The sequence below is a fragment of the Mercenaria mercenaria genome, chromosome 14 (genome assembly GCF_021730395.1).
Source record: "Mercenaria mercenaria strain notata chromosome 14, MADL_Memer_1, whole genome shotgun sequence".
NCBI classification, from domain to species: domain Eukaryota; kingdom Metazoa; phylum Mollusca; class Bivalvia; order Venerida; family Veneridae; genus Mercenaria; species Mercenaria mercenaria.
The window spans coordinates 23,919,253-23,938,550 of record NC_069374.1 but is presented as its reverse complement, the minus strand read 5'-3'; the positions used below and the strand labels follow the sequence as shown (position 1 = coordinate 23,938,550).

General features: G+C 32.0%; 1 protein-coding gene across 4 annotated transcripts in view; it reads right to left on the bottom strand.

The window, feature by feature from the left end:
• LOC123526565 (zinc finger protein castor homolog 1-like) overlaps positions 1–19,298 on the bottom strand; it is a 50,253-nt gene that overhangs the window by 28,561 nt on the left and 2,394 nt on the right. Inside the window, exons 1-3 of one of the 4 annotated variants that reach the window (XM_053523062.1) lie at positions 13,163–13,464; positions 11,613–12,388; positions 2,258–3,923 (exon numbers count right to left, since the gene is read on the bottom strand). In XM_053523062.1, coding sequence (XP_053379037.1) covers positions 2,258–3,551 — 1,294 coding nt within the window. In that variant the 5' untranslated portion in view covers positions 3,552–3,923; positions 11,613–12,388; positions 13,163–13,464. Of the gene's footprint in view, positions 1–2,257; positions 3,924–10,289; positions 11,581–11,612; positions 12,389–13,162; positions 13,465–19,298 lie in introns of those variants that run through there. The other 3 variants (XM_045305783.2, XM_045305784.2, XM_045305782.2) reach the window with 3 other exon arrangements.

The window sequence follows — 19,298 nt, the reverse complement described above, 5'->3', positions numbered from 1 at the left end:
CTGCTGTAGTCTAATTTGCACATATAAGATCTGATTTCTTTTTTAGAAAAATCTGTCTATATAATATTTAAAGGTTTCTGAATTTAATTATTTCGAAATTTTATTCTTTACAAATTTGAAAAGTGTTTTTGAACTTTTCTGCCAATTCTCTGTATTTACAAAGTGACAAAGACCTACATTATAAAATTATATATTCAAAACATTTTTGTTCGTGTTTTGAACTGCTTCCATGGTGTTTAATCTGTGTGTAGACACTTTAAGAGTTGCTTGTATACAAATATGCAAAAAGAAGAAAGAAACTTGTTTAAAGCTTTCATTTTATTGACAGATTTTAGAAATAAAATAAAAAGTTTAAACAAGTTCTATTCGTGAGAATATACGTAAAACTGATCTATACTGCCATAATCATTTATTGAAATAATGTATATTTTAGAAAGACTATCATTCTGTGGACCTTATACTTTTGTAGGGAGATTCCGGATCAGTGGTAGCCAAAAAATTGTCAACACTGATGTTAAAAAATTTTAATGAAAGTTTAACTGAGACAAATATATAATTTCATATTGACTTTTAGCCTGCTGGCAGCAAGTGGTTTTGCCTTTATGGCCTGCAGGCTGATCATGGTCTGGGCTGTTCGCTACTCAGTCAGGAAACTTTCAATGAACACCCCTTTCAATAAGAAGTGATACTTCCGAAATTGAATGATAGACCAATCCATTTTAGAAATTTAGGATGGTAAAGGTCAAGGTGATTGTTATTTTGCTACCTTGACATGTACGCCATTTTCAGATATTACCGAAATATTTATATACCATCTTTTCCAATTTCCTGTTTGCACTTAGTTATTATATGATTTATTACAGATTAACCCTTTGTAACATATTGTCTGGCAATGACTTTTAAAGCCTGATTTTGTTAGATACAGTCACTTATGTAAGTTCCTATAACTTTAATAACTGCAAAACAGTTACGCTCAGAAAACATTTGAATCATATAATAGCCCGCATATAATTCGTATCATGATTATTAAGTTGAAATAGGCTGCTTTTTACGTATTTCTTTCACCTTACATATATACATCCCTGCATTAAATATCAATTATTTTAAATACTCGTATATCATGCACACCAATGTATTAATAATGCGCACACCTGATTCAAGCCTCAAATCTTGGGAAAAATAGTTTTCCAGTCCGACTGGAAGGGAACAAAACTAAAAATGTATTAAAATGTAAACATAGATGGAAAGTCCTTCTGAGTCACCTTGTGTCAGTTTTGCTGTTGACAGTTTGATCTGTGCTAAAAATAATACCCAATCATAATAATTATGATTTTTCATATTTCTTTCTTAAGGTAATTCTGCACATTTGGATCGAAAGTTTTTCTACAATGTAGAATTTGATTAAACTCCGATTTTTCAAAACTTCAGAATATACCTAGAAAATTCAGCAAATAAAAAAGATAGGGTCGTGTGCTTGATTTTTTGCTAGACTGATTTGAAAAAAATGGACCTCACGCAATTTTTCATATTGGAAGTCTATGGGAAAATCGTAACTTTCATAACATTTTCGTAAATAGAAATTTTTCTAAAATGTAGAATTCAATGAAACTTCCCACAGTTGTAAATAAAAATATGGCCTGTAATGTGGTGAAATAAAATGTATAGGTCCGTGTGCTTAATTTTGAGATATCTGACCATGATTAAAGTGAACAGCACTTTTCACGCTAATTTTAAGACATTATTTTGAATATTTAACGTGTCAGATGTTTTAATATCATATTTTAACTTTAGAAAGACAGTAACAGATTTTGGAGAAAAAAAAAAAGTCTGGAAAATTGTTTAAACCCGTGTACAATACACCCCCATGGTTCAGGTTATCCAAGGAAAGTGTGTGTGTGTGTGGGGGGGGGTGAGGGTGAGGGGGTGTTAAAACAAAACTGCACATTATTTTATGGGTATTTACGCTAGAGTGAAAAGTCAGTGAATTAACTGTTATAACAGCTTCTTTCCTGAGGTTAATCTGATTTTTCTATTATCCTGCTTTAAGAACATTTTTGTCATGTCTTTCTATATGCTTGAAACTAGGCTACAAAAATCAGAACAGCAAAAGATTCTGTGACAGAGTCTATTACAATGCAAGACTAGATCAATGAGTAAAATTACATGGTATATATCAAGGTAGGTGTAAGGATATTAACTACAAAATTCACCCCATGAAAAGGAGACAAAAATCACTTTCTAAGGATAAAAGTTTTACCTTGAACTTTGCTGGAAGCACCCAACGTGGAGTTTACGTAGTTTGCATAGATGCCTTTCATTGGTGTAGAACCATCATGTGACTCCTCATCTCCACTGCTCATTGGCTGATTACTAAAACTGGTCAATACTGATGATCTTGTGGAGCCTGGTGATGTTTGGTCCTGAGGCGAATGCTGGAGAATGGTTTTGAAGTTCTTCATTGGCACTTGTTTTGCGATATCATTATGATGACCAGCTACACCACCAAAACCATACATGGAGATCAATTCATTCATTGTGCTTTCTGCATAATCTTTAAGGTGGGCTGCTTGCTCGCTGCCGATATACCTTTGACTTGCACTGGTTGCATTCGATAATGAATGCTCAGAAGTTTGACTTGTCGGTTTACTCTCATCAATGACTAGATTTCTATCAGGGTGGAAAAAGTCATCTTCATCGTCATCATCTGCATCAACATTATCATCTTCATCACTCGACAAATACCCATTTATGGAGTCATCATCATCTTTACTGCGACTAATACTGAGATCAAGAGGGGTTAATATATTATTGCTGCTGTCAAAGTCAGAAGAATATCTCAACTTCAAAGATTCACCGGAATGGCCCAAAGATTTAGAATTATTCGAAAGTGACAAATTACTTTCCTCATTACCAAAGTCATTGGAATGAGAAAGTGATTCACGACCAGACCCACTTGTGTCTCTTTCACTTTCATATGCATCTTCTGGTGGAAAGTTGGTATTCTGATTATTTATTTCATATTCTGCTAACTCATCTTTACTGTCAACATTATCATAAAAGTCTCTTACTTGTGAAATACTTCTTGGAATAGCTCTTTTTCTTCGTCCTGATCCCATGACTGGTTTTCCTTTACTATTATCAGCGATAGCAGATTTAAAGCATCTATCACTACTCCTATCTTCAGCATCATTAGCAACATCTGTTTCATAATCCTTTTTCACAATTACTGTTTTAACTCCATTTTCATGATTATTTTCAGTAGGTGGATCAATCTTTACTCTTTTGCTCAAATCAAGCCCATTGCTGTCTACATTATCACCATCTAATGTGTTCAAATCAGCCTTTCCAATTATGTTATTATTAGCGCATTTCACAGACAGATCTGTAGGCAATTCTTCAACTATGTCTTCTCTGTTTCTTGCCACATTATTTCTATCATTAATTACAGCTTTCTCTTCATCTTGTTTTGTTTGTTCCTTGCTACTAATTTGCTTCAATTTTGCACAAATAGCATCAAGTTTACAAAGTTTTCTCCCGCTAGTAAGAGCCATTTTTTTCAGAGTTTAATTTTGGTCTCTTTTTTCAAACAATCATTACCAAATATTTTTCCTTCAATATCTTTTTAGTGTCTTAAAATGCTGAAAATGGGATATACTTTTCCTTTAAAGAGGTCAGCTACAAAACATCTTGAATGATGAAAATGTCTACTCTTGGAGATTTTGAAGAAACTGCAAAACTAGCACCAAAAACGAGCTCTATTGCAATTCCTTGTTCCGTCTTAATGTTTCGTAAAGAAAGCCATTTTAATGATTCCCGCCACCTGATCTATCACATTTGCATGTTTCAGATGTTTCTTGTTCCACTTGGTGTCCCGCAAGGTTCAATCCTTCTCCATCAACTTTACATGCAGTTTGACAATTCACCTGAAAATGTATATTATCAAATATTAAATTTTACATAGAATAACACATTTTTTTTTTTTATCTTTTTTGGTAAGTGTTGTTTGCAATTAATAATTTTAAGCACTTTCATGCAATGCTTAAATTTAATGGTGCTGTCAAAAATTGTAGAAGGCTAAAACAAACATATTTTAATAAATAAATAAATAAATAAATAAATGATTTGTATACGAAACCTCCGTCTTCTAAATTGTTGCTGCTGAAGTGACAATAATTATTAATAAACACGAAATAATGTGTAAAAAAAATCAAAATCTTACATATTTTCTGCATGAGTTAAGTTAGTGCCAAAGCCTAAGATAATTCCATATTCATATTTCCGCTGTGAACAAACTTCAACTCCTATCTATCATTTAATCATTAAAGTTTATCATTTTTGACAATAAAATTGTTCGGAATAAATTTGCATAAAATCATAAAATTTTGACGATGCAGAAACATTGCATTAATTAAGAAATCAGATCATGAAGCAATTTTGCACCACATTTCAATCTATTTTCAAAATCAGAAGTAACGGTACTTGCAAAATTCTTGCTTAATTTCTAACAAGCAAAGACTGACTTCACTGAAACATCAGTAAAATGTAAAATTAGTTAAAAGGACAGTTTTATGTCCATAAATATGTAGATATAACTGTATGAGAGATGTGTTCCCTTTGAAAACCCATCTCGTAAATCTTTATTTTACAAATCTTTGTCCTGCCTCTCCAATAAACCTGTTATTTCCTAATTTGGGCAAATAAAGTGTATGAAATGACAATCTTGTTCTCTGGTACAAAAGATTGCAAATCATTGTTTTAGCTTTCTTCTTGCTTATTACATAAAACTGTCGTAAGGGTGTTAAGTTTTAAAAAAAACTGTATGCATTCAAAAGTTAAATTAGGATCATTTTAATGACTAGTAAAGAGAACAAAGTTCATTCATTGGAAATTGTAGTATAATTATGCAAAAAAAAAAACAACAAAAAAGATTTTTGTCTGTTTTATGTACCAAGCACTATGTTAATTATTAATATTTTGCTAATGACTGAAAACCATAAAGGAAGTTATACCAATAAATCATACATGTAGTAGCAAAATCAAAAATCTTGTAATTCTAGTTTAACAAAAATTATACGAGGAACTTAAATTGCTTTTTAACATGAAAAGGATCAGCACTTCACATAGTCTTAAGTTCTTAACCCTTTTTCCAAGAGAAATGGAAAGTTTAAAATAGGGAAAAACCAACTAAAATACAATCTGACATGTTTCACAATAAAAATTCAAATTTTCATCAAACAGTTTTTAATATTTCTTAAATACAAAAGTCCTTACTCTAAACAAATGTTTGATAATTAATCAATTATTATTACTAAAAGAACAGCAACAAAAATCACAGATCAAGGATAAACCAGTGTATTAACCACTGTCAATATCGTTCAGTTAAGTCATTCACGCCCCTTGAAATGTGGCCATAATCTCATTTTCTGTACTTCTACAATGTAAATATGGTCGTTTCCCATTCTGTAATGGTATTATCAAGATAACGCTAAAGTAGGATAATTGGAAAATTAAACATACAAGATAATTGTTTAAACGAAATACAAATCACTGCTACATGACAAAGTGATACTCGACTGTCTAAAACCTATAATGATCGGCCATGTGATGATCAGTTCGTGGGGATTGATTTTTCAATTACTGTTATTGAGTTAATTCTACATCCCTTAGGTGTCATGCTGTGAAATTACAGGTATGAACGCCCCGGAACGCTTTAATTTGATTTCAATAGTTTTTTTCTAGGTTATTTACCAAATAAAGCAGAATTTTAGTGCATCTGCATAATGATTCTTATAAAAACAGTTTACCTGTTGATCTGATAATTAAGGAAGAAAAAAAAAACAACAAGAATTTGAAATGTCTGTTCTGTCCTGTTCTGTTCTATTCTAACCAACTGGTCCATCTTGAAGTAATGTAAATTCAGACGAGTATATTTTAATCCAAGCACCAAAATGTCCAAGTCCCTTAACTCCATATATTTTATACAGACCCACTTTCTTAGGCTAGAACCTTCAGTAAGAGGCCAACTACTAGAACCTTCAGTAAGAGACCAATTAATAGAACTTTCAGTAAGAGGCCAATTACTAGAACCTTCAGTAAGAAGGCAATTACTAGAACCTTCAGTAAGAGGCCAATTACTAGAACCTTCAGTAAGAGGCCAATTACTAGAATCTTCAGTAAGAGTGCAATTACTAGAACCTTCAGTAAGAGGACAATTACTAGAACCTTCAGTAAGAGTGCAATTGCTAGAACACTGAAGGGCAATTGCTAGAACCTTCAGTAAGAGGGCAATTACTAGAACCTTCAATAAGAGGGCAATTACTAGACTCTTCAGTAAGAGGGCAATTACTAGACCCTTCAGTAAGAGGGCAATTACTAGAACCTTCAGTAAGAGGGCAATTACTATAATCTTCAGTAAGAGGGCAATTACTAGACCCTTTGGTAAGAAGGCAATTACTAGAACCTTCAGTAAGAGGCCAATTACTAGAACCTTCAATAAGAGGGCAATTACTAGACGCTTCAGTAAGAGGCCAATTACTGGAACCTTCAGTAAGAGAGCAATTACTAGACCCTTCAGTAAGAGGCCAATTACTGGAACCTTCAGTAAGAGGCCAATTAACCTTCAGTAAGAGGGCAATTACTGGAACCTTCAGTAAGAGGACAATTACTGGAACCTTCTGTAAGAGGGCAATTACTGGAACCTTCAGAAAGAGGGCAATTACTAGAACCTTCAGTAAGAGGGCAATTACTAGACCCTTCAGTAAGAGGGCAATTTCTAGAACCTTCAGTAAGACGGCAATTACTAGAACCTTCAGGAAGAGGCCAATTACTAGAACTAACTTATTCTATTTGCTCAGGTTGGACTTGATAATAAATATAAAATGCTTAAAGAAGTATTGTTTCATATTTCATTTTTAGCCACAAGTATATCTGAATGAGTAAGGAAATATTTACATGAAAAAGAAAAGTTACAAATCCTTAGTCGATGAATTAATACACAATTTTTACCGACCGAATCTGACACTGATTACCTTTTTTTTACATCAGTTTTTACTTTATAGCATTGCTGTAAAAATAATTATTTTGAGGTTTATTTTGATGAAGTACATTTACAACAGCTTGTTTTTTGTGTATAATTCAATTTTTAAAAGGAAAATAAGTGATTTCTACATATATTACGATACAGCCCGGGTAATATCAAAATAATTAAAGACTATAATAAATTGTTTTAATAAAATTAATAATGTAAAATATAAAATTTCCATTCAGAATTTTAATTTACCTGGTGTCTTTGATAATAATTTTGTATTATACATGCAGTTCTTTAAGATAAACATGGAAAAATGTACCGAACTGAGAGATTTCATACTAAATAATGTATGAATAGGGGTATTATTCAGAGCAATCATTGTACAGTATTTCAGTTAATTAAGGAGTCAGAATTCCAAACATTAACATTTTCACTAAATCTTGCTATCCTCTCATTCAAAGCATACTTGTAACACCAACATTTTAAGTTTGAAAGGCGTAAATTTTCATGTATTGAACAACTTAACAACCTTTTCCAGACACTTTTAACTGCATATTTATAAGTTACTAGATAAATTTGGTATCAAGAAATATGTACAAGTTCTGCTGTTAAAATACTGCATCACTTCGGACCTCATTATTATTCCCGGAAAGAACAACAGTGCATATTTCTTGATGCAAATTTAATAAAATCTTTTTATTACATACACATCTAAAGTTAAAAGTATTATATAAATTAATATAAACATGCTAAATAGCCTGAACAGAATTTAAAATACTGTAGTTAATATAACTATCCACATGAAACAGATACTGACATCATAAAATGACATCACGATTTACCATACGCTCGGTATAGAAAAATATTGACATTCGGTACTGTTGTGAGTATATGCAGATTGAAAATACATACGTAATAATAAGGAATTTCTAACACAGGCGTACACTTAAATCTAAACTCTAATTATCGAAAAACATTAAGAACAATATTTGACTTTGTGATGAAGTAACACTTCACATTATTATTGCATATGCATATAAAACTATGTTTGTGCACTTAAAATCTATTTCAGCAGAAAAATGAATTTATTAATTTTATAACGTAACTGCACGTTTTACAGACATTGATAAAGAACTTGTTGTATAAAATGTTAATTTTCAGGTCATAAACTGATCATTAATTAACCAATAATTTACATTGATTGACAAGCTGATCTGTACACAGTTTGTGCTGAAATATCTTAAATAAATGTCACTAATGTTTAAAGACGAAAAACTTTTGCAATAAGGCCAAAATTACTTAATTCTTAAATTCCAATACCTAACATTTATAACGTTTCTACCTTGAAACTTCTTCATTTCTGAATCCTGCGTTAAATAATAAATATTTCAAAATATTACAAAGGATAATGTTCCAAGATCTAAATATCTAAAGAATGACGGGAAAATGATGATAATGATGACTATCATGATGTCAGCAATGATGATGATGATGATGGTGGAATTTACAATACAAAAACTGCACTAAATTTTTAAAAACTGAATTTATCACACAAAACTGAAAGTGAATTGTATACATTGCCAAAGTAAACTTATCACACAAAATCAAAAGAGAATTTTATACAGTGTCCACTTACATGAAACCAAAAAAAGACAATTAAAATATGGTGTTAAATAAGTAACAAAGGTGTTCAAAACATTAGATAGTTTACTAACCATATTCTGCAGAATGGCACTCTTTTAAATTCCTTTTATAGACTGTCCCAATAAAAGTTTTACAAACTTATCATTAATGCATAAGAATAGGAAATAATGATTTTCTTATTCGAAACTCGCACTTTTCAGAAAAACATTATTCTTTCAAAGTTTTTTTGCAAAGCACTGTCCTAACAAAACTTGGAGACATTGTAATGAGAAAATGTATGGGATAAATTCACCTATACCTGGAGAAATTTGGTGTCGTCATAGCAACTATGATCAGGTTCCATGAAAAGCATGCATAAATAATACCCGGTTGCTATAACGATTCGTCCCAGCAAAGCAGGCATGAACAATGATATTAACAGAAATCAATCCCCAGTTCTTCATATGTCTATAGGACACCTCATTACGTATGCACTTAAAATTCTCAATACCTGCGGAACGGGACAATATATATTGGTAAAACTCCAATTTTCTACCTTAAATACTGATACAAGAGAAATTTTCCCATTTCTGTGTGTTTAATGGTTCTGGTATCGAATTCACCATGGTATATGAGTAAATAACCAATATCGAACAATAAGAAAAATAAATTTAAACCAGAAAGAGCTTTTATCGTGCCCAGTTAATGGAAAAACGAATACCAATATTTCACTTTTTATGAAAAATGTCAACAAAAGGAACGTAAAGAAAATCAATGGTTGCCAGTATCTTTTGCTGTTATTCAAAAAAACAAATAAATATTTTATGTTTTCTGTGAAGTCGTTACTCGGTAGAGAAACATGGAAATGATACTTAGTGGAACACTTAGTTAGGAAACATTAATAGTATCTATGTATCACAAATAAACAGAGAAAATTAGCAGGAAATCTCAATTTTATTATCTTCTGAATGATAAATATCAACAGTATGTGTTGCAAAATGGAACCATTTTGCTTTTTTTATTTGATACGCTTGAATCCAAAATTAAAGGTCATTCTAATATGCTTTTCTCTGTTAAAACACTCTTACGCTAAAATGATGTCACGTTATCGTGCAGTGACGTCAATGTTTTTGTTGCGTCAAAGAAAGAGCGCTACTATATTTTATCTACTTTTTTAGATTAAGGGCATATTAGAATCGAAATAATTTAACACTGATTTATGCATGATGGGCAGTTATATGCGCAGCCCAAGTGATATTATTTGTCTGACGTATTACCGCCCAAGTGTATAAATAGTGTTAAAACACGCTTTTGCTATGAATTATTTCAATTCTAATATGCCCTTAATCTAAAACAGTAGATAAAATATTGTAGCGCTCTTTCTTGGTCGCAACAAAAACTTTGAAGTCACCGCATGTTAACGTGACGTCATTCCAGCGTGTGTTTTAACAGAGACGGCATTATTAGAATAATTATACTGTAAGCCTATCCAGCAACAAAAATTATTTGGTCATTGGCCACATTTACATTTCAGCTTGACCATCACCTGGTAGGTAAAAATGCAAATAGAATTCCTAGACATGAGTTTAATATATTAAAAGTTAGTATTATGAAATTTTAAAATCATGCTGAAACTAACCTTATTTATAAACTTTCCAAAAAAATCCAAAATGCTACCGCACAGCCTACAAGACAGACAGACAGACAGACAGACAGTCAGTCAGTCAGACCCTTCTGCTGTGTATGCAACAACAACAATAACAACAAAAACTAAAATCAAGTTTTAATCAATTTCATTATAACTTTAGTAAAGAACAGGAAAAAAACACTTACATCAGATTCTGTAGCTTTATATATATACACAATTATTTTCCATTTTCACAAAGAAAAGAAAAACATGCCCACATAAAATCACTTAAAACTTTGCAATATTATAATTGTTTTGTTTATATGAAATTTGTGGGAAAATTTAGCAAAGTCACGGAAATCATAAATACAAACTATACAAAGTAAATAGTTGTTGAAAATGTCAGTTTAACATTTTGTTCCTAAAATATGTCAAAAAAAACTTCAAATGAATGTATATTTTCAAATTCATAAAGTTCAGTCAAAATGTGTTGGAGCTGCTAGTATGCAAGAAATGAAAACAAAAGACATTTTTCTTTCACAAAGAATTCAAGTTACAAAAATTGTTAGTTTAACCTTTTAGGCAATTATAAACAGCAACAATCAGAATTTTTCTCATTATGAGTTCCAAGAAATCATATTTTTACCACTTGATACTAATATTAAGTACATGCAAAAACTATTACTAAAATATCCACTCAAAGTTGCATAACCTTGCACATTAACTCAGCATAACCAGTACCAGACAAAACCAAGCTCAAATGATGTTTCTTCAATATATAAGTTTACACCATTTCATTTTAGTTCTATTGTGAAACAAGTTCCACAACTCATATTAATCACTCTTGACACCTTTCCATGACAGATTCCATCATCATGAGGGTACAAGAGAAGAGGCCAGTTTCCCTTTCAATGTGGAGCATCAAGCCAGGGAGCCACATGTATCATTTTTCATATCTTTGGTATGACGCAGAACCCAGGTTCTCCCACACTTAACCCTTAGCCTGCTGGCGGCAGATGATTCTGCCTTTGCGACCAGTGCAGACCAAGATCAGCCTGCACATCCGTGCAGTCAGTAAATTTTCAGTGAAAACCCCTTTGAGTAATAAGTGGTACTGTCCAAATTGAATGATGGACCAGTCCATTATAGAAATATAGCAGGTTAAGGGTTAAAGCATACACTCTACCAATCAGCTATCAAGGTGGTAAATGTTTCTACAATTTTGCATTGGTTTAAAAAATGAGTACATAAGAATTGCATTATTCAATAAATTTCTTTTTGGGTTATAATTATTTACCAAAATTAAAAAAATTATCCCAAAGAGTTTTTACACACCACAGTTGTTCATCACTGAAGTTACAGAATTACATGTGTACTGGTTTCGAAGCAGTTTCCGTCGGCTAGTAGTATCCGTCAACGCGTTATTTTACGTTTCGTGACGTTCTTCACAATGAAGTCGAGATTGTTTCCATAACGCTACCCTGCAATCCAGAGCTCTGTGAAATTTCAGCAACAAAGGGTAAAAACTTTCCAAGAAAACTCGAATTGTTCATTCCATAATTGTTTTGTTTACATTCCGCACATGGGGGATTTCACGTGCAACCAATGCGCATGCGCAAAGAATAACTCCGTAATCCCCAATTAAGTTGAAAGTTCCTCCTTTTGGCAGTCGAAACCAGATGATTTACCAAAACTACATAATAAAGATAAAAATGAGTAATTTTTGTGCATCGGTAGAACATCGGCTTCACAAGCATGAGATCGCGAGTTTGAGTCTCAGGTTTTGCTTTTTTTTTACCTCCTATTTTTAACAAGCCTAATTTAACACCTGAACCTTCAAATTTCTTAAAATTGTATTAATTAATTTCACCAGAAAGATTAAAAAAAACACGGATGGTGCTTTTCTAGTCGTATTCACTGTAAAAATGTACATAAATATTAAAACAAAAATTGATGACGGGAAGTGCTTCTGTAGTCAACCGATCCAGCTCTATTTATTCACCCCTTTTGGAGCCCCTCTGTGTGTTATCACGTGCGCTAGACACTATTGATATACATGTTTTCGTAAAGCAGAAGAGCTAAGGTGTTCTCTTTGGGAGCATTTTACGGAACTGAAACGTTCAAGAAAAAAGATATTTTAAAAACCTTCATTTTATGACGGAAACTGCTTCGAAACCAGTACAACAGTTGGAAAAATTGTAGAATTTTTATCTTAACAGCTAGAAAAATATTTATTTATTTATTTTGTTGAGTTTAACATCGCACCGACATAATTATAGCTCATATGGCGACTTTCCAGCTTTAATGGTAGAGAAAGACCCCAGGTGCCCTCCGCGCATTATTTCATCACAAACGGACACCTGGGTAGAACCACCGACCTTCCGTAAGTCAGCTGGCCTCACATGAAGAATTCAACACCCCGAGTGAGGCTCGAACCCACATCTATGAGGGGCAATGTGATTTGAAGTCAGCGACCTTAACCACTCGGCCGCTGAGACCCCCGCTAGAAAAATAAGTTAATCTTTTAAAACATTAATTTAATAAGAATACTCATATCAAAATACCAATTAACATAGATAATTAGTACCATAACACCATTTCGTAAACTGCCTTTAAAATATGCAGTGAAAATCTGCCTTTAATGGATGGCCAAAATATCAAATTACTTCCCTTTAATATTCAACACTTGCTGCTGTATTTTCGGAACACAAATAAATAAAAAAAAATTTCAACCATCATATACCTTGTGAAATTATCAACTTTTGTTTAAAGTTAACTTATTTATTCATTTTTTTTTTGCATGAAATCTTAAATTCTATTGTCTCTTTACATTAAATATACACATTTAAGTCTATATATAAAATAAATAAATATAGAAAATTTACCTCTTAATTCATTCTTAATACATTCCTTTATCTATAAAGCACAACACAAAGTACTGTTTAAACTTCTGAGCTGAATAAAGGTCTTACATTATATATATTGCTCGACAACCAAGCCAGTTCAAATTTGCTTAAATACCAAAAATTCTATAAAGTCACATACTAAATTATCACGGGCCTTAACAATTTAAACATGCATATACAGGATTTAGCCAAATTTGTATTTATCAGCATGATTTGAAATAAGATTTGGCATTACACTCAAATTAAATAGCCTTCTTAAATATGCGTTAACCCCTTGTTTTATACATAAGTTGCTATAGGAAACAGTACGTAATATTTTCAAGATTGTATGGATATACATATATTATAAATCATTACCAGTTTTTCAATAGCCGTTTTTTAAACCTGACAGAAAAGTCTATAAAGTTTATAAAATCGAAGTAAATTGTGTGCATTTCTTACTCAAATCCATGATATTATTGATTTCTATTCATAAATATTACGAATTTTAGAAATGCATGAATTATGATACTTATGTATGAAGACAACTTATAAAGACTATAAATTTAAAATAATGCAAGTCACAAGCAACGGTTCAGTTTTTTTTTTTTTGTCAAACTGCAAGTCTGGGCTGTGATTTTTGTTTAAAGCAATATTTAAGTGAAAAGTTGATGGAGGTATTAATTTAAAATAATGTTTATCACAGAGTTCAGATCAATAGCCATATCAGACTCACTGCATAATAAAACATAATAAAATTGTTTAAAAAAAAAAAAAGAACATTAATTTTCATTTCAAAACTTTATAAGGCAATTATCACTTTTATGGCAACTGACTGATGCTTTTTTTCATGTTTTTTTCACATGGGAGAGGAGAGAGGGATGGGGAAGAGGATGTGGGGGGTGGGGAGATGGGTCGGGGTGCGGAGAGGAGATCAAAGCTAGCCTGTTTAATGTTTACCTATCTTTGAGTTTTGTGTAATGCAAAACTGGCAATTAGAAATATCACTTTTATGATATTTGCAAAGTCAAGAAGATTCTGGACTGGAACTGTAGGATATTTTGGAGTGTATTTTCCTACACTTGATCAACAATCTCCAATCCCAGTAAAATTTCTTGTGTCCCAAACAGGCAATTGATCTGTGTTGTGTTAAGATTCTGTTGAAAGTATGATCTCATAGCATTTCAGAACAATTAATAACAAGAGCACAGCAATGCGGAGCAATATACACCCAAAGGTATGACCTCTGACCCCTAAGTGTGACCTTGACCTTGAAGCAAGCCATCCAAAACATACGCTCTGCACATTGTCATGGATGTAGTGAACATTTATGTCAAGTTTCTTCAAAATCCTTCAAGGGGTTCAAGAGTTACACAGCGGACACGAAATTACTAACAGATGGACACCGCATCATAACATAATACGTCCCTTTGGGCGTATAAAAATAAAGAATTTCAGATTAATACCAGAGAATGCAAAAGATAATTCAACATGTCAATATGTATCTTAGGTAAGAAATATCAAACTAAGTGGACATTACGTAACTCTTACAGTCTGAAACATTCCTACAAAATTTCTACAGAATCATCAAGATGGAAAAAATATAAATAGAATATAATGTATGACATAAATGCCTTAAAACCGCAATAAAGGGATCTAGGGTAGTGGGCCCATAACGAAACTTGGCAATTTCCATGCTTTCTTGTTAGGCAACTTGGCAATTTTCAGACATAAAAACATGCTTTCATTGTAAAAAAAGCAACAGGGAATGCCTAAATCCCATATAGAGAATATGTAACTTGCTGGCTGTCATTATGGATGCAATACCTAGCCACATTTTAAACTAAAACTTCTGTTCCGTGATCTGTAGTTATTTTTAAATGAACCAAAAGAATGAACCTCACTCTAACCAAAAAAATTAAACAATTTTGTTCAAAATCAAGATCTATAAAATTTGGCAACGAAACTAAATCACATTGTCAAACAAAAATAATCTGTTTAATTCAAATTTATTAAATTGCCAATCTTCATGAAGATTATTGAAATTTCAGTTCAAACTAAAACCTGAAACCTAACATATTATGTTTAAATAGTAATTTACTGTCTAATCAGCCGAAACAAAAGATTTCGTGATTTTCAAATATTAGCTGAAAATAATCGTATTTTCTCAATTTACTGATCTTCTGATTACGTATTTATAAATGTAAGAAATCATACGTTACTTAATCTTAACCTAGACAAATTGTCTTATTTTATGTTAAAGATAAACTTTATATATAATATATAGGTCAAAAAAATTTTGGTCAAAATATTAAAATCCTTCTTACATTATTATAAATATATTATTTTTCACATTTATCTATAAGTAGTTTAGTTCAGACAGATAGAGTATTTCTGACTAAGAAGTCATTTACTAACCAATACTTAATTTTCATGTTTTTTTTCTTACTTTACTGAAACAGAATATCATATTTCACAGTTCTTTCTTTAATTTTACTCAGTTTCATATCAGATTACTGTATACTAAATAAACTACCCCTGTTCACTGTACTAAAAATTTCTATGATAAAATTGTACAAAATAAATTACAGAACTATTTCAACTAAAAACACAACAACATCAGCTAGAAAAGAATAAATTCATCTCTTGGGTTATCGTCCCACCTGATGAAAGGGTCAGGAACTGACATTTCTTTCTTGCCGTACTAACATTTGCTTGTCCTTAAAAAATAACATATCTACAAATATGACTGTTAAAGCACTCAATTACAAGAAGGAAGAGTCACTTCAAGCTTTCTTCAAATTTTTATATAAAAACCCCACTTATGTAATCTTACGACAATGATTCGTTAATAATTCAAAGTTAGATTTTTAAAAGGAAATCTTGTAATTTTCCGCAATTTTCGTACCTTCTTTAGCGAAAACTAATAATTTCATTATCACTGTCATGTTCCTTTAAAACGCAATTCATCAAAAGGCTTTTGCGAAAAAAATACGAAATAAATCTGTCAATTTATGACAAAATTTGAATGATAAACAGTCTGCTTAAATACTTTTACTGTTTTTACTGATAAATTTATTCTTTCTTAATATAAGTTGTCATTATTCAAAGATGTATGCAAAGGTACCTATCAAATTTTATGATTAATACAGCATATTCGTAAGGTTCAAGGAAATAAATTTTGAAGTGATATAAAAAATTACGTAAATTAAAGATAATCAATGCGTGCAGCTCACACTCTGACAAAATACATATCTGTAAATATCAATTAATGCCGTAAGTATCAATTAATACACAAAAGTAGGGTGCACTATTATGACAATACTGAATGACACTTCCTCCATAACAAAATACCTGAGAATAATTCAGAGTAAGGGACTGTAAGCAGAAAATGCTTTGTCCCTGATTTGCTGACCTTTAATAAATAATTCCTGAAAAAAACAAGAGCTGTCGGAGGACAGCAACGCTTGACTATTCAACAGCCTTGTCAATTGAATGAATACAAAAGTTGAAAAAGGGGCATAACTTTGTAAAATGCAAAGTAGAGGTATTGAACCTCTGTACTGCATGTCATATCATGACAGTGAACAAGTGTGTGAAGTTTCAATCCTTTCCAATTTGTGGATACTGAGATACCAGCTTACATACAAAAACTTAACAAAAAACTGCTAAGTCAAAGGGGCATAATTTTGTAAAAATGCCAAGTAGAGTTATGGGACCTTCACAGTGCATGTTAGATCATGACAGTGAACAAGTGTGTGAAGTTTCAATCCATTCCAATTAGTGGATACTGAGATATCAGATTACATACAAAAATTTAACCAAAAACTGCTAAGTCGAAAAAGGGGCATAATTTTGAAAAAAAAGAGAGTAGAGTTATGGGACTTTCTTTGTGCATGTCAGATCATGATAGTGAACAAGTATGTGAAGTTTCAATCCATTCCCATTAGTAAGTACTGAGATACCAGCTTACATACAAAACCTTAACCAAAAATTTCTAAGTCGAAAAAGGGGCATAATTTTGTAAAAAAGCAAAATAGAGTTATGGAACCTGTGCAATGTAGATCAGTTCATCACAGTGAATAAGTGTGTGAAGTTTCAATCCATTCCCACAAGTGGTTACTGAGTTACCAGCTTACATACAAAACCTTAACCAAAAATTTCTAAGTCGAAAAAGGGGCGTAATTTTGTAAAAAAGCAAAATAGAGTTATGGAACCTGTGCAATGTAAGTAAGTTTGTCACAGTGAATAAGTGTGTGAAGTTTCAATCCATTCCCACAAGTTGTTACTGAGATGCCAGCTTACATACAAAACCTTAACCAAAATCGGGACGCGGACGTGGACGCGGACGTGGACGCCGACGCATGGGCGAGTGCAATAGCTCACTATTCTATGAATAGTCGAGCTAAAAACATGTACATGTACATATAATGCCATGCAAAGCAAGTATTTCTACATTCTATTGAACAAATGATGTATACGTGTATTTAGACACATTAAGACGGGCCTTTTTTTCTGAAGTTATAAGTATTTATAACATTATTACCTTTGAAGGGTATTTTAAACATGGGGAAAATAATATTTATTTCCTTTTATAACATTAAATGCCCAAGTTTGCATACAAACAGAATTTTCAGGAAATTTTAAAAAGTGTTAATAATAATATGACAACTTCATAAATTCTTACTTTGAAGGAAATTTTGTAAATCGTAACTTCTTAAAAGAAAAAATCTTTCGACAACATTGAACACGGATGCTGTAACCCTGCATATGAGACATATTGTCCACCTAATGACCTCACCACAAAATCATCCTTCCATCCACAATGATTCATTTAGGAAAGTTGTCAAAAAATTATTACTTTCTGAATGAAATTTTAGAATTAATAAAAATCAAAACTTTAAACTCAGATGTTTCAGGATTTTAGTAGCAGGGCTCATCTAATCCACTTGTCCACTGGAACTTGGTGTCAGACTCGTTCTGAAGGACCAGAATGATTTTTATCCAAAATAGTAATAAATTCAATAAAAACAGAGCCATTAAAGTGGGACATCTCATGGATAGAAAACAAAATTGATTTACTTTTCACAACTTTAAAATCCATCCTGTTCCAATTCTATTACAGTATAATGACTATATTAGCTACAAGTTTGGTAGTCAATGACTCCACAACAAAATTCTAGTATGTGCCTTTTCAACTAACTTTTAGATACACATTGTCAATAAGAAATACAGAATTGCAGGACAAGAACAAAGTGCAGCTGCAGTAAAAGTGAAAATTCTACTTACTATGCTTAACAACAGGACAGATTATAAAGCCAAGTTATGAAACCAGCCTCATAATTCAATCTTTTTTTAAATTTGTTTCATGATTTAGGAAGCATAGTGGTGTAAAGCACCGAACCCCTGATCTGGAGATCAATCTTAGGTTTGTACCGCAGTCTTCACAAACTTACAATCCCAGACATGGGACTAGTTGTTGTTAGAACTTTCTGCAGAATCATTATACACTAAACAGGTGTAAACTTATTTCATGACTACCTTATACAACCAATCTTATGCTGGTCTGGAAAGGTTTTTCATAAAGTGGATTCAAACAAGTGAACCAACTTAAAATTCTAAAGACAATTTTGGTATAAGCTATAAGAATATCAAAGAAATCTGCATCATCATTTAGCACTATCTTACAGCAAATCAAAGAGCAGCTCTGAGAGTGGGGAAAAAAGCACCAGAGGTTCAATACTCCAATTCCTGGAATACAGAACTTCTTTGGAAATTTTCTATAGCTCAGATTCTTTATTGGCTAAAGAAATCAATTCAGGGTGTCAATAAAATCTAGTCTGTACCTGGGACGTTTAATTATTTATTCAAATATTGATGGTAAACCTGTAATAATTGTTTCTATAGCAACAAGATAACAATTGTCCCATATGCATTGCTATGGAAACGAAATCGTGGATAATAACCTAGCATAATGGGTGATTTCCTCCCGCTTGATTAATCTCCTTTTAAGTCAATTTGTGTGACAGGGTAAAGCTGTTACGGTAAATCGAGGAAACACTACAACATGATGATTATTCTCTTGAAAATATTGTGATAACAGTTACACTTTCATTATAAAATACTTATAAAAATA